The sequence below is a fragment of the Corylus avellana genome, chromosome 1 (genome assembly GCF_965113065.1).
Source record: "Corylus avellana chromosome 1, dhCorAvel1.hap1.2, whole genome shotgun sequence".
Classification (NCBI taxonomy): Eukaryota; Viridiplantae; Streptophyta; class Magnoliopsida; order Fagales; family Betulaceae; genus Corylus; species Corylus avellana.
Window position 1 is genome coordinate 35,430,893 of NC_142490.1, and position 15,582 is coordinate 35,446,474.

The 15,582-nt window shown below is 37.7% G+C and overlaps 1 protein-coding gene and 1 pseudogene across 6 annotated transcripts; one reads left to right on the forward strand and one right to left on the reverse strand.

The window, feature by feature from the left end:
- The first annotated feature begins 7 nt into the window (after positions 1 to 7).
- Positions 8 to 6,354, forward strand: LOC132168563 (tryptophan synthase beta chain 2, chloroplastic pseudogene; annotated as a pseudogene). The gene is made up of 3 exons (XR_015911777.1): positions 8 to 375; positions 467 to 561; positions 5,838 to 6,354. The product of XR_015911777.1 is annotated as a tryptophan synthase beta chain 2, chloroplastic pseudogene (transcript).
- Positions 6,355 to 8,147: 1,793 nt separating this feature from the next.
- LOC132179603 (chlorophyll(ide) b reductase NOL, chloroplastic) lies at positions 8,148 to 14,176 on the reverse strand. Of its 5 annotated transcripts, none has more exons than XM_088510983.1 (8): positions 14,099 to 14,170; positions 10,459 to 10,896; positions 10,189 to 10,250; positions 9,967 to 10,053; positions 8,955 to 9,022; positions 8,827 to 8,875; positions 8,670 to 8,755; positions 8,148 to 8,405 (listed from the first exon to the last, which is right to left on the reverse strand). In XM_088510983.1, the coding sequence occupies exons 2-8, from the start codon at positions 10,460 to 10,462 to the stop codon at positions 8,360 to 8,362; spliced, it is 402 nt and encodes a 133-aa protein (XP_088367109.1). In that variant the 5' UTR covers positions 10,463 to 10,896; positions 14,099 to 14,170; the 3' UTR covers positions 8,148 to 8,359. The 5 variants fall into 5 exon arrangements, with proteins under 5 accessions (XP_088367109.1, XP_088367107.1, XP_088367105.1 ...); XM_088510981.1 differs by lacking the exon at positions 8,148 to 8,405 and adding an exon at positions 13,347 to 13,498 and having other exon boundaries at positions 8,477 to 8,755; positions 10,459 to 10,518; positions 14,099 to 14,173; XM_088510979.1 differs by lacking the exon at positions 8,148 to 8,405 and adding an exon at positions 13,347 to 13,498 and having other exon boundaries at positions 8,477 to 8,755; positions 10,459 to 10,527; positions 14,099 to 14,173.
- Between the last annotated feature and the right edge of the window lie 1,406 nt (positions 14,177 to 15,582).

Below are 15,582 nucleotides of genomic sequence, written 5' to 3' on the forward strand. Positions count from 1 at the left end.
AACTAACATGGAGGCAACCGACTATATTTTGGGCTCTGTTGCTGGGCCACTCCCGTACCCCATGATGGTTCGAGAGTTCCATGCTGTGATTGGTAAAGAAACCAGAAAACAAGCACTAGAAAAGTGGGGAGGGATGCCAGAGATTCTAGTAGCATGCGTTGGCGGAGGTTCGAATGCCATGGGACTCTTCCATGAGTTCATTGATGACAAGGATGTTAGGTTGATTGGTGTGGAAGCTGCAGGGTTTGGATTGGACAGTGGTAAGCATGCTGGCACTTTGACAAAAGGGGAAGTTGGGGTTTTGCATGGAGCTATGAGCTATTTATTACAGGATGAAGATGGTCAAATAGTAGAACCTCATTCCTTAAGTGCAGGGTAAGACAATTAATTGATATTTTCAATATAACTTTTGGTGTGGCTTCATATTGTATTCTTTCTAATTCTACATCTTTACTTTCTGGCTTAGCTTGGATTATCCTGGGGTTGGACAGGAGCATAGTTATTTGAAAGATACAGGACGTGCTGAATATTACAACGTCACGGATGAGGAAGCAGTGGAAGGTATGGCATCTTCTTTACACTTTCTGTTTTATTCTTTTTTTTTTTTGGAGGGGGGAGTTATGTCATCTTTGCTGATAAAAAAAAAAAAAATTCTTGTTTCAATTGTTTACTGACTATGTTTTTATACATGACATTCTCCGTTGATGTGGGAATGTGTCATGTCTTTTTTTGCTACTGTTAGCGTTTGAAGCTTGATATGTAGAATCCACCAATACACCATCACGTATTTGTTTTGACCATCAATTTCTTGTGCCCTTCCGTAATTCATTAGCTCTTCAGTCATTTCTGTTCTTCTTGCAAAAGAAAGTCCTCTAGCTAGCTCATGATTGATCCTCTTCCTTCTTATGTATTTGAAGTTGAGATAAACTTGAAAACCATTAAAGATATTGCATTTCTGGATGTCTTTTTCCCACCCTATTCTATAACACAGATTATTTGTTGAACGAACATGGTTATGATGTGTTGATGCACGATTTTCCCGTACAACAGTCTCCGAATGGTGTGATCTTCGTTCTTTCTGGCGTCTCTGATCTTCAGCTCCTATAAAATAGTAGGAGCGTCAAGGGGTCTCTGGGCTGGGTACCGCGAAGGCTCTCCGATACTTAAGTCAGTGATGTGTTTGAATAATAAGAGCTTAAGTAAGAAAGAAATTCAGAGATTAAAGAGCCAGCCCTTTAGAATAGTGTGGAGGTCCCCTTTTATAGGGGTTTGGTAGCAGATTGTTAACTGAGAGTCCACGTGTCCACCTTAGTGGAAGGTGATATGGTGCTGTTTGATGATATCGATTGCTGAGGATCCATGATGTATCATATGGGCAAAGTGATTCATGGTGGTAATGACACCTGGTGCTTGATGTTAGCATAGTTGGTTAATTTATTTGAGTGAAGTCATGTGTCTATGCTGTTTGTTAAATAAATAAATTATGGATCTATTGACTCATTGGTGACAGGTGTTGAGGGTTCTGTATTATTGTTTATTTGTTGGGAAAATATGACCCAACAGTTACCCCCGATTCCCATAGGTTATAAGTTCAATTAATAAACCATGGGAATCTTATGTTTAAGGATGCTTGATGTAAGGAAGGTCTTTGCTTGATTTTTATTGTCTTGCTTGTTCCCTTTTATTTTTACAATCTTTAAAATTAAACTTAAAAGTTTAATTTTTGTGATTGTTTTGCATGATACTCAGTCTCGGGAAAACGCTTTCTTTAGCTTTTTTTTTTTCGATCTCTGCCTTAGGAAAGCGTTTTGGCTATATTTCTCCGAGTTAAACTCGGGAAAGCGCCGTGGCTATATTTCTCTAAGTAGTGCCTCAAGAAAGCGCTTTGTTCAGCTATATTTCATTGAGGACTTTTGCATTAGGAAAGTGCTTTGGCTATATTTCTCCGAGTTAAACTCAGGAAAGCGCCACTGCTATATTTCGCTAAGTGGTGCCTCAAGAAAGCGCTTTGTTCAGCTATATTTCACTGATGACTTTTGCCTTGGGAAAGCACGTAGGCTATATTTCTTCGAGTTATACTCAGGAAAGCGCCTTTGCTATATTTCACTAAGGTTAACCTTTATGTAAAGGTTTAGTTCGAAAAACGCTTTGTTCAGCTATATTTTCGAACTCTTCCTCGGGAAAGCGCCTTGTTGATATTTCACCGACCTAAGCTCGGGAAAATTTTCTAGCTATATTTCACCGAAGGGTTGGAAAGCACTTTTACAGCTATATTTCCAAGTGTGACTCTCGAAAAAGCGCTTAGTTCAGCTATATTTTCCAAGTGTAAGTATAGTGACTTGTTGGCTGCTTGAGGTGTTCAGCATTTTATAGCTGTTGGAGTGCTTTCACTTTGGACTCCTTGGGATGTTGTGCTCCAATGCCTTTCTTCAAATCAGATACCCCCATTCTCGAAGATGTGGTGAGGCTTGGTAGAGCTAGGCAATAGTAAGGCACAGCAAAGCTCGGCCATAATGAGGCGGAGTGAAGCTCAGATTTTTTTTTTTTCTTGGATTTTGCTTATTCTCGGACTTCCGGATCCTCGGATTTGCTGATCCTCGATTTTTCTGATCCTCGGATTCTCTGTTGTTCGGATCCTCGGTTTTTCGAGTTTAAGTCGGGGTTGCTTGTCCGAAGCTCACCAAGAAGGCTGCTGCAGAATTCACTGATGAAACTGCGGGGTCGCTAGCGGTGTTGCAGATTCGCAGTGAGCCTTCAAGCTCACTGTTGGGACTGAATGGTGGCGCAGCTAGCGACCTTGTAGGGGCATCATCTCAGTTTCTCCTTCTTCACTGGGGTCCGGCGACACTGTCGTTGATGATGCTTGGTAGACTCGGCGACCTTGCTGGTTCGCGGGCTGGTCTGCTGGGCTCTGGCGTTGCTGGTGAGGCAAGGCAAAATGCTGAACCCAAGCTAACTTATGGTTCGGAGCATGCTGAGCCATGGTGATGCCTGGTCGAGGCAAGCTTGGCAGTGATGTCATTTGGCTAGCTAGGCTTGGTGATGGCATTGCTCTATCAAAGCAAGCTCGGCAGTTTTGGCAATTTCGAGGATGGCAAGGCTTGATCCCACTGACTCACGATTCGAGACAAGCTCGGTCATGGCGATTGTGGAAAATGTCAAGTCTTGGCAGTTCGAGGATTGCGAGGCTCGGTCTTGTTAACCCGAAGATGGCCTCATGGTCTGATGAACTGAGAATGGTGATGAACCAGGTATGGGTTTGCTGAATCATGAGAAAAGCTCAGCCTCGGTGAACCGAATATAAGTTTACTGAATCTGTTTGCAGACATTTGAATGTGAAATCCGGAGATTCTCAAGGTGATATGAAACCGAGTTTGGGCCAGAACTCGTTCAGATGAACCCATGGCTGGGTCTGTAAGACGGAACCGAAGCTGGGTTGGCGACTCGGAGATCCCATGTTGGAATTCTGTCTGTGTCGAGACTGGGTCCGTAACTTACAGTCTGAGAATGACAAAGTTCGGGTTTGTAACCCCGAAGATAGCTTCACTGTCTTGGTGAACCGAATATAGCAAAGCTCGATCTTAGTGAACTGAGTATGGCGAAGCTTTGAAGAGAGGTCGGTTAGACGAAATAACAGACAGACCTGATAACTCGTTCAAATTTGGCACACGATCCGAAGCAAACTCACGGCATTGATGCTTAACCGAGACAAGCTCGGTAGTTGCAGTATTTCACCGAGGCAAGCTTGGCGATTGTAATTTCATCCGAGGAAGGTTCGGCGATGTGGCAATAGTGATGGTGCTCGGCTGACGGTCGTGAGCAATGCTCGGTCTTGGTGGTCCGATAATAGCCTTTCCATTCTCGGTGAACCAAGGATGGTGATGCTCACTCGGTGAACCGAGGATCGGCTCTGGAGAAAATCAATGAATCCGAGCATTGGTCGTCGCTTCTGTTGCGCATCTGAGGAGCGAGGCCTGATGATGTGGCAAGCTTGGCTAGCTTGAGTCAGAAGATGGCGAACCCAACCCACGGTTCGAGGTAAGCTTGGTGAGTAGGCAAATTTCGGCAATTTTGCTAGTTTGCAGACGAGGTTGTTTGAGCCTTGACCGAAGAAAGCTCGGCAATTTATAACACTTGTCTGGGGCAAGTTCGGCGATGGCAGTTTTCACCGAGGTAAGCTCGGTAATAGCTGCACTTTACCGAGGCAGACTTGACAATCTCAGCGATAGCATTTTCTGAGGTTAGATTGCGTCGCAACCTTGAGAAAGTAACTCCTTTGTGATCCTTCCATGCTCGGTGACACTGAGTTTGGGGAGATCTGGCGATCTTAATGCGAGTCTACGGCAAATCTGATATAGGGTCAACACAGTCTGTGCAAACTTTCAGTGATGGAGCTGACATGTTTCGAGAGCTACTTGGTGATTGCCACTCATCGTCGGAAAGAAGTTGCATAGTTTCATCTAGCTTTACCGATGAAGCTCGTCGGAGAACCTTCTCCAAATTCCTGGCAGATTCAGCGATCGAAGTAAAGCAAAACCGACTGTTGCTAGCGAAACTTGGGCATATTTGTAAATTATGAAATTTACAATATAAAGAATTAAAGATATACAAAATATCTTTTCTTAGTGCCTGATATTATGCAGTTTTGTGTGTGGATGCACACAAATTAAGAAACAACTAAATTTTTTTTTCTTTCTTTTCTTTGCTACAGGCTTTCTTTTTTAAGACCCACCGCATAACACTCTTCTTTTTCTTCTAAAGGGCACGTATAACGTGTCAGAGATATTTTCTGCCCCTTTCTGAGTTGCCTTACACAATAAAGAAAAAAGATATGACGTATATGTTAGTGAACAGTGATTTTTTCTTTTTTCTCGAGTTTCTTGAGCTCTGCACTTCGTTGAATTTATCTGAGAAGACCCTGGCGTCTTTGATCTTCAGCTCCTATAAAATAGTAAGATCGTCAAAGGGTCTTCGGACTGGGTGCCGCGAAGACTCTCCGATGCTTAAGTCAGTGATGTGTTTGAATAATAAGAGCTTAAGTAAGAAAGAAATTCAGAGATTAAAGAGCCAACCCTTTAGAATAGTGTGGAGGTTCCCTTTTATAGGGCTTGTCCACCTTAGTGGAAGGTGATATGGTGCTGTTTGATGATATCGGTTGTTGAGGATCCATGATGTATCATATGGGCAAAGTGATTCATGGTGGTAATGACACTGATGCTTGGTGTTAGCATAGTTGGTTAATTTATTTGAGTGAAGTCATGTGTCTATGCTGTTTGTTAAATAAATAAACTATTGATTTGTTGACTCATTGGTGACAGGTGTTGAGGGTCCTGTATTATTGTTTATTTGTTGGAAAAATATGACCCAACATGATGGAAACCTTGTCGGCTATTGAAAATGTTGATCTTAATTTTGCATTTTTTGCAAAAAAAAAAAAAAAAAAAATCTTATTCTGTTCATCTTGTTGAGTTTGCAGCAATCTTGTCATGTTTGACTTACAATTGATGATCTGACAAATACATCTTGCTAAAAATTTGTTTGCATCGATCTGTCTCTACATAAATGGGTTATTTTCAGAAGACCTGTTAAAATGGTTTAGGTGTTGGATTTGTGTTAAAGACAGTTTAGACAGTGGATTACATACATTTCCGAAGGCAGTGATACAAAATTTCTCCCCTGCTGTTGGAAAATAATCTTAATTGTCTTGTTGGAATTGTATAAACTTGAGGAGGTGTTGGGCCATGCCAGTAGTTTCCCTATTGTCCCATGTTGAAGTTGCTCTTAGGCTTCATTTTTTTTTTTTTTTTTTTTTAAATTGATTTATTTTGTATATGCAGCGTTTAAGGTTGTGCTCTGGAGACATCCCATGCATTGGCTTATTTGGAACAGCTGTGCTCTACTCTTCCAAATGGAATTAAGGTTGTGCTTAATTGCAGTGGCAGAGGGGATAAGGACGTCCAAACAGCTATCCAGCATTTGCAGATTTGATGGTGATGTCCACGGTTGCCATTTCGAATAAATTAAGGAACCCCTTCTCTATCTTTTTTTTCTTCCCCTTTCTTTTAGCTGGTTGAGCTGTTTGAAAAGCTTTGTTTGTCTCGTGTGAGACTGTTACGGTAATAGAGATTAGATTGCAATAGGAGACAAATTTATGAAGGATACCAACTTACTAAAGAGAACTTGCGAGAATTGCTGCCAACTTAGTCTTCATAGAGATTATATGTTTATCTATTTAGTAGTTTTATACAAATAAAGGTTATCATCAGATACAACTACCTGTATCGTAGGAGTAGAGTTTGCTTTGAATGTTTTTTTTTTTCAACGTGTACTCAATAAATTGAGGGGATTCTAAGAAAAGTTCATCGTGGAGTTTATATTTGACAACAATGTTGTTAGGAGGTTTAGACAGCTATGTCGTTGCAGATCATTTATCTATGTAGTTTTCACAATAAATGGCTGCGGATTGCTCGAGGATATGTTTTTGGGTCTCAACAATTACCCAAGTAGAGTCAAAACAACGTTCTAAAAAGCACAGTTGGTGGCCCAAATAACTGGCCTGCCCTAAAGGCTTCTTAGCATGCAGCCAAGAAAGGGCAGGCTAAGGATAGGCTGCTCCGAGAAACTTTTCCTGCAAGGGAAAGAATATAGCAGGAAAGATTGCATTGATATTGAGAATGACTAAGCCGAAGTGACTGAAGGAGAGCTCCACTTGGATATATTGGGGAAGGGAAAGGACATCAGATATGGATGTGGCAATTTTCATAGTCTAGAACGGGGGACACTAGCTATAGCCAATCTCTATTGGGAGGCAAAAATCAAACCACAGTTTTTCTCTAAATTAGAATGGAGGAATTTCTTTTAACTCAGTCTATAAAAATAACATGTATCTTTTAAACACATGATATGCACATGTGTCATTTGTCCTTATTCTGTCCAACTCAATTTGAAGAAAAATTTTGTCCAAAACGAAAATAAATTGCAACCCATTGAAAGAGAGAGAGAGAGAGAGAGAGAGAGAGAGAGCAACAACTAACAAAGAGTGGTGAGGAGCCCCAACAAAGGGAACATGATCCTTGAACCGGATAATATTCAGTTAGTTTTAGTCACTACAAAAATTATGGTCATTAGCGGCGACTCCAAGTTGCCGCTAATGAGGAAAAACTTGCCGCTATTCACAAATACCGGCGACTCGCGGTCGCTATTTGGTGGTTGGTAGTAAGTGGACGGTGAAGCTAAATACCGGCGACTTTCAACGTTGCCGCTATTTGTATGTCATTAGCGGCGACTTAGAGTTGCCGCTAATACATTTTTTTTTGCCGGAAAAAATGGTTCAAAATGGTTCTAAGGTTGCCGCTATTGTATATCATTAGCGGCAACCTTAAAGTTGCCGCTATTTGTATGTCATTAGCGGCGACATAAAGTCGCCGCTAATGATATAGGAAAATTAAAAAAATTAAAATTAAAAAAGTCAATAGCGGCAACTTGGAGTTGCCGCTATTGCTCTATCATTAGCGGCAACCCGTAGTTGCCGCTATTTATCCAGTATTACCGGCGACTATAGTAAGAAAATTAAAAAAAAAATGGAAAAGGTCAATAGCGGCAACTTAAAGTTGCCGCTATTCCTCTATCATTAGCGGCAACTGAAAGTTGCCGCTATTTGTTTGTAATTAGCGGCAACTTAGGAGTTGCCGCTAATGAATTAAAAAATAGAAACTCAATAGCGGCAACCTAAGGGTCGCCGCTATTGGAAAAAAAAAAAAAAAAAAAAAAAAAAAAGCACATATATATATATATATATATCATACTTTGGCAACCGTACCATATAATATAATAATAATGTAATGAAAAAGAGCAAAATGCAGACCAATGAAATCGACGATATTACGACCGTTGGTAAACCTTCCCGTAGGCCCCTAGGGGAAATCAATCCCATAGGGTGGATAATTGGCTTTTGCCACAATTTTCCCCACAATTTTCTCCCAGTATGAAAACAACTAAGAAATTCTTTCTTTTCCATTTTCATTGAATCAAAGAAAAGCCCTTTAATGAACATGAGCTGAACATTAAGCTTCATATATATTTGGATCAGCAGAAATGTACCATATGTTTCTGCTTTCTGGGGGACATACTTGTTTACAAATGCCATGTATCAAAGATTAGTACATAAATGGAAAAATGTAGTGCTACACATCACAGTCACACTGACAAGAGACAACTTTCCCACTAGAAATGATGGTCAAATCCCTAGAAAACCAATAGCCAATATGAACGTTAACAATGGTAATTACAGGACCTAGATGGATATTAAGTCTGTACTGGGGACACCAACTCACCATATCAACTTGGTAACCACCAACACCTACTTAAATGCCGAGGTGCAGGTTTTAACAAGTCTTATAGAGGATCTGTAAACAAAATAAATCAAATTACATCATATATCACCCCCTCCATGTTCTTTACTGTGATATTTTTAAATTCCCCCCGGAAAAAAAAAAAAAAAAAAAAAAAAGAAAGGGCATCATTAGATTAGTAGGACCATCATATTATGTGCATTGTCTAACCAAACTAATAGGCTGCAAAAGGTAAGCAGCAGCATGAGAAAGACAAAATAGCAATCAAATTTTTTTAGCTGGTTTAGAGAGTAACACTGAAGTAAGCTAAAAGGGTACCTAGGTGTTGGTCTTCCATCTGAACCAGCCCCATCAATGTTGAAAATATGACCCCCTCGATGCTGGTTTAACATCATCTTTATTGCCTGAAGGATCAATCAACATGCACATGTGACAATATATCTTCGACAGGCCACTTAAGAAAAAACAATTATACCTCTCGGCAACATATCATCAAACCAAGGGTGTTTGTAGTTACAACTTCACTGCACAGAAAGAGTCCATATTATAAATAACTCAGAAGCTGGCCATTAACAGGGGATAGAAAAGTGTACGGAAGCTCACATAAGATCTTCATCTGAAGCTTCTGCCAGTGGTTTATAGCTATATGCATTTGATCCTGCGTTATTAATCTGCATCATTCTCAACATAGGGTAAGTCGTAAACACAGAACTAAATCTGCTCAAAGTAGCACATCAAAAGTTAAAAAACAGTAACAGAAAAAAGAAAAAGAGCAATTTTGGATGAACTCATTCACAAATGGGTTTTCAATTTGAATCTTAGCATCGATCCAAAATGGGCAAAATTGAAAGTTTTAAAGCATCTAAACCAAATGCTAAACTAGTGGTTCAAGAGGCCAACAAAATACATTAACCCATATAAAGCACACACGCAATCAAGAGTTGTGGATACACTAACATTCCAAACAGAGACAAATTCGTCCAATTACCCAATCAAAATGAAAACAAAGATAAACAGGCCTTTGACATGGAGTCCAAGAACAAACAAACCGAGCTTTAATACCATGTTAAAGCATTAACCCAAAAGCTTAAGTTTGTAGGTGGAGAGGCCCAACAGGTATATAAACACATAATCAAACACACACCTAATCCATGACTGAGATTCCTAAGAGAAAGAAGAAAAAAAAAAAAAATACAATCCCACTCAATACCATGAAAAACAGAGCATATACGGAGGACCACTAGCTGAAGAATTATTTTCTTGACCGATTATTTTGCTAGACTATGACTTATCATCTTTCAGTTCTTCATGATTATTCGAAAGATTTATGCTCCTCTAACTGTTCAAAAGACTGTTCAGGCTAACTTCATGTCATTCAGCAAGTAATCCTATACCCATAGATAGCAGCATGCGTCATTATATACGAATAAGTCATAAATCTCAAACTATCCGGTAAACCCATAAATATCCAGCTAAAAATCATTTTTAACACCAAGCACAAATTTATAATCAGCAAGAAAAACTAACCCATGATTTTAACCAGCTTAAGAGAAATAACTAGAATTTAACATTAAGCAAATAGAGTAACAAAGAGGAAAAGATCTAGAATTAATACCCATATGTCAATGTATTTCAGTTCTCCTTGTGCAAATGCAACTAAATCCTTCACATCCTGTCCGTCTTTAACATCACATTTAGTACCCTGTGAAGAAAGGAGTGATTCAGAATCAGCAGCATGAAGTAAAACAACAGCTTAAGCCAGGGAGAAAACATTAAGGGAAAAATGACAGTGGTAGCAAAAACAGAAGAAAATTTTCAAAAGTCCCTGTGGAGGTACCCACACATGCTGCTCCCCAAATTCTTCTCTCAGGCCCTGAACAGCAGATTCAACCCGTTCAGCTGTCAAAAAAAAAAAAGGGTTATGCAACTGTAAACAGCAGTCATTTGGTAATTGAATGACAAGCTCAAAATAACCATAAGTCATTTGGTAATTGAATGACAAATTGTTACTCTTTCCCAGGATCCAAGCATAGGAGAAATAGAATTAAATTGTTACCTGAAACCATAAGTTATGAACTATTCTAGTATTAAATTGAATTTAACGTACCCATCTTTATTTGAGTCCTTTAGCGCCACAACTCCTTGCACATCTTCCACTCGTGCCATCCTGTATACACTTAAAAATGAAATATTGTTATATAACAATATTACTCTCTTGCAATGTTTACTCAACTTGATAAACATGTCAAGAGAGGTTCACTAACTCAAAGTTTTTAAACAAAAAACTAGTTGAAGTTGTTACCTTCTAACACAAACCAAATTTGTTATAATTTTTATAATATTAAGACAACTTCTTAACAAAGTACACACAAGAGCTCTCTCCAAGTTCTTAAACAGAAAACTAATTGAAGTTCTTATCCTCTAATACAAACTAAAATTGTTATAATCATTATAATATCAAAACAAAGTCTTAAACAAAATACAACAAAAGCTCCCTCAAACGTTGCTTTCGCTTGCTTATTCACCCAAAAAGGCTCGAACAATCCTACAAAACAGTTGGGACAGATGCTCATTCACCCAAGCACACACAAGAGAAAGAGAGATGGATAAACTGTAAATCCTTGTGCCTATGAAAAACAAACCTAGAAGAAAAGAAGATACGGAAACACAGCCAATAAACAAAACAAAAAGAAAAAGAAAAGCAAACATATGAAAAATGAGTTTCACTGAAGCAATCTCTTGTATTATTTGAACATGGACAGAAACACACACAAAAAAAGAAGAAAGAAAATCGATATGGGTAGCTTCCAAATCAAAACATTATACTTTCAATTTATAGGCAAAATAATGCTTCAATGAAGATCTTAAAAACCCGTAAAGCTATTTAAGATGGGTGTGAGTATTTCAAGAATTGTGCAGGTTTCTTTACAGAGTAGAGCTGCTTTGACTATTGGGAAGGAAGTAATTTAAAACACTCTTCTTTTTCACTCCCTCTTCATTTATAGCGGATGGTAGACTATTGAAGGCATTGAAGAACTCCTCAATTGTTGAATTTCCAATCAACCATTCCTTCCTTTTTTGCTAATCTGCAGTTTCAACCACTCTCTGCTTTGCTCTCTACTCTTTCCCACATCTCATAAATACCATAATTACTTCTTAGTCTTCTTCTAGAGCTAGTCTACTGCTTCATCGACATATTTATTTTATATATATAAAAAAAATATTTTATGTAGCAAATCTTGCTTCTCCAATACAAAAAGTTATGTTTTGACCAGTCTGGGAGTAGCATGTTGAACTAGACTTCTTCCTTGTGTGGTCCTGCTTTTGCTAAATGTTGTTATTGATATGGGCTTACAGATTGTCCCATTCTACAGTTCTTGAAAATGTAGGATACAGTTCAACTGGAACACTCTTCTGGATAAATATAGTAGTATATTGCATTGGTGTCTATTTTTTTCTTTTAGCATTAAATACAGCAGGTATATGCTTCTAAGTAATTTGTCATGCAATTATCTGTAATGATTAAAATATATTTCCTTGACATATTGTAACATTTTTTACTTTTTCCTTGATGAAGTTTCTTGTCTTTGAGCACAATTAATGCAATAAGTAGCCATGGAATTTGAATGAGCAAAACTAGCACCTATGTTGATCCAACTTTTAGGGGAAAAAATACATCTTCATTCTTTGCTTATTCTATTAAAGACACATCAGATTTGTCCAAAAGAGTCATTCTTCTATTTTCAACTTATAAAAACATCTCATCTAATTCCTAATGATATATGACTTCAAATATCTATTAATCGACAGCCCTTCTGCATTCCTTATTGCATTTTACTTTCAAGCCACACAAAAGAAAACCTCCAATATTTTTGAACCTTTGATGACCAAATGAACTTAAAAAATGAAGAGAAAATGCCTTCTGCACACTGAAAATGCCTTCTGCATTCCTTATTGCATTTTACTTTCCTTAAATAAACGAGTAACGCTAACATGAAGACTCATTTCTTTTTTGTAACCTTTAAAATCACAATTAAATAGACATATTGTATGCGTAATTCCAAACCCACAAGTCAAAAATCAATGCGCAAACGGTTTATGAACAATTCGATTCGTTTACGGCCTTAATTCTAAATCTTCATTCTTTAACCCCAAGTGAAAAGTGAGGCACTTATGTAGACTGATATGTTAAGATCACATTACAAACCTAAAAGAAGCACTTTTTAGAGGGGGTGTACGGATTTTTGTGATAGATTTAATAATGTAAATGAAACTTGATGATCGGATCAAAAAAAGGGTTATTAAAATATCATGATATGACTTTTTAGACCTTTCGGCCTTTCATAGGGAATCAGTTCCTATATTCTCCACTACTTTCAGCATACTCATTATTAATTACACTCAAATTTCTCTAAGAATGCAGAAAGTTTTGTGATAATGGATCTTCTTCTTTTTTAAAAAGCTTGCTTTACCACCCTGAGTCATGGAAGGTAAATAACTGATTTTCTGTGTTTTTAAAGCATTTTCTCTTCATTTTTTAAGTTCATTTGGTCATCAAAGGTTCAAAAATATTGGAGGTTTTCTTTTGTGTGGCTTGAAAGTAAAATGCAATAAGGAATGCAGAAGGGCTGTCGATTGAGATATTTGAAGTCAGATATCATTAGGAATTAGATGAGATGTCTATAGTTGGGCAGAAGGCAAAAATGTTATGTTGATGCATATTAAATCTCTATTAATCCTCAATTATGGGTGCTATAGGAAGGGTGTCTATTTTTCAGTTCATCCTAGCATGCATGCGTCTAGTTTGAACTTACCATTCAACTCACTAAGAAGTAAAACATATGCTCTGGTGCTGAATAGGCAAAAGTGAGCTCAATCATACAATTCTTTACTCAAAGGCTTGGTAGTGATTACTCTTACATTCTACAAAGATGCCCTACACATTTATTACCCTGCCTAGAGTAAGAATGATTTGTTGAGTTTTGGTATAAACACCTTCATCAATGCCAGCTCAGTTGTTGGTTAAAAATTGAGCTAGGTCTGAAGGCTTTGTAGGTCTGAAGGCTTTTCAGCCCTGAAAAGGCTTTGCCAAATGTTGGAGGCAAAGGGGCAAGCAAAGGCCCTGAGAGTATCCATGAGATTTCATCCTGTCAAGGGTTAAAAATTCTTCAAAGTCTTGGTCTAAAAGAATTGCCAATGCTAAGCTTCTAATTGAGGATTCTCGTTGGCTTATTAAATATGTGAATACCTAGACTGAAGTTCTAGGGCTTGCATCCATTATGATGCTTCAAAAATTGAATAACAAATCATATAGCAAATCTAAAAGCAATGATGGCAGAGATTGAACCTATTTAGCAAATCATATTGCAGATTATGTGTAGGATAAAGTTTGAATCCCGAAGCTAAAAGCAGAGTAACATCATCAAAGAACACATGATTGTAATTGCCAAAACAAAACAAATCACATGATATTCCACAGCATTTACATGGAATGTCAATACACAATTCACATGGGGTGGTGTATTTAAGGGCATGAAAGTAGCAGTTATATAGAGCAATCATTGAACTCGACGGTGATCTCACTGCAAACTTGTTGATAATCTGATTCCCCTCAGATTCACCAAACCCACTGACAAAAATCAAATATTAACATTGGAAAAGAATAAAAACAAAGAAAAGCATCAAAATCTCCTATTTCCCTAAATACAGAGAGACTTCCAATGGCAAGAAAACGTCTGAAGACTAACCACTACAAGAGAGAGATTTTGCGGACTGGTATTTTTGTCGTGTTCCCACCGGTGTTTTGCAGAGCAGCAACGCAGTGTCAACCAAAACTAAAATCAAACACCAAATCGCAGAGACTGTAAGGCCATTAAGACGCATAAAAAGGAATACAAACAAAATTTTATAGAACCAAACAGAGCTGCGCGAAGAGGGAGAGAATGACCTGGAATTAAGAATGTCAAGAAAAGAAATGGCGAGATATGTTTGTCTGAACTTGCTGTAGTGGGGGTATTTTGAGTTCACCCGGTAAAATTTGGCTACGAATGGGTTTCGCCGAACTCGCTGGGCATGCTCTTAGCTTACGATCCGAACATGGATGACGGAGGGAACGGGGAAAATATCAGAGAGAGGTGGCCGGCACCAGTGACGAGTGCGCCGAGGGAAATTCCAATATAGGAGAGAGAGAGAGTGATTTTGGAACTTTGAGTCAGAAAACAAAACAAAAAAATTGTACGAAAATTTCAGAAAATTAGCGCCAAAGATGGCGCTAATTTTATTTGGTACATTCAATAGCGGCGACTACAGTCGCCGCTAATTATCTCAAATAGCAACGATCAAGTATGTTGCCGCTATTTGAGGTATTTTTTTTTTTTATAAAAAAATTATACTTACAATTTTTTAATATTTTTTTATTTATTATTATTATTTTTTTTTTAATTTTTCTCTTGTAATATGTTCTTATTATTATACTATTAACTAAAAAATTTCGTTTAATAAATTTTTATGATAAAAATAATTAAGTTGATATTTATCTTATAATTAATTATAAAATAATACAAAATCCAAAGATAATATAAGATCAATATAACTAAGGCACTAAGATAATATAAAAAGCTTACAAACCTTCAATTATATCCAGTTTGATCTATCAATTGATCATATCACGAACAATCGAACTAATTCACTAGGATCGATCGGATGTTTGATCGAACATTTAATCCTATCACGATCAATCGAACTAATTCATTAGGATCGATCAGATATTTATTTGAGCATTTGATCCTATCACGATCAATCGAACTAATTCACAAGGATCGATCAGATGTTTGACCGATCATTTGATCATATCGTGATCAATCGAACTAATTCCTTAGGATCGATCAAATGTTTGATCGATCGTTTGATCCTATCACGATCAATCCAACTAATTTACCTGGATCGATCGGATGTTTGATCGATCATTTGATCTTATCACGATCAATCGAATTAATTCAGTAGGATCAATCGGATGTTTAACCGATAATTTGATCCTATCACGATCAATCGAATTAATTTAGTAAGATCGATCGAACATTTGATTCTATCAAGATCAATCGAGCTAATTCATTAGGATCGATTAGATGTTTGATCAAACATCTGATCCTATCACGATTAATCGAACTAATTCATTAGGATCGATCGGATGTTTAATCGATCATTTAAATATATCACGATCAATCGAACTAAA

What these genes read in the sequence shown, in the direction of transcription:
- LOC132179603 (XM_088510982.1), bottom strand. An exon ending in GCTTCAGATGAAGATCTTAT is followed by an intron (nt 8,876 to 8,954) that starts GTGAGCTTCCGT and finishes CTTTCTGTGCAG; the next exon opens with TGAAGTTGTAACTACAAACA. An exon ending in TGATGATATGTTGCCGAGAG is followed by an intron (nt 8,756 to 8,826) that starts GTATAATTGTTT and finishes TTGATCCTTCAG; the next exon opens with GCAATAAAGATGATGTTAAA.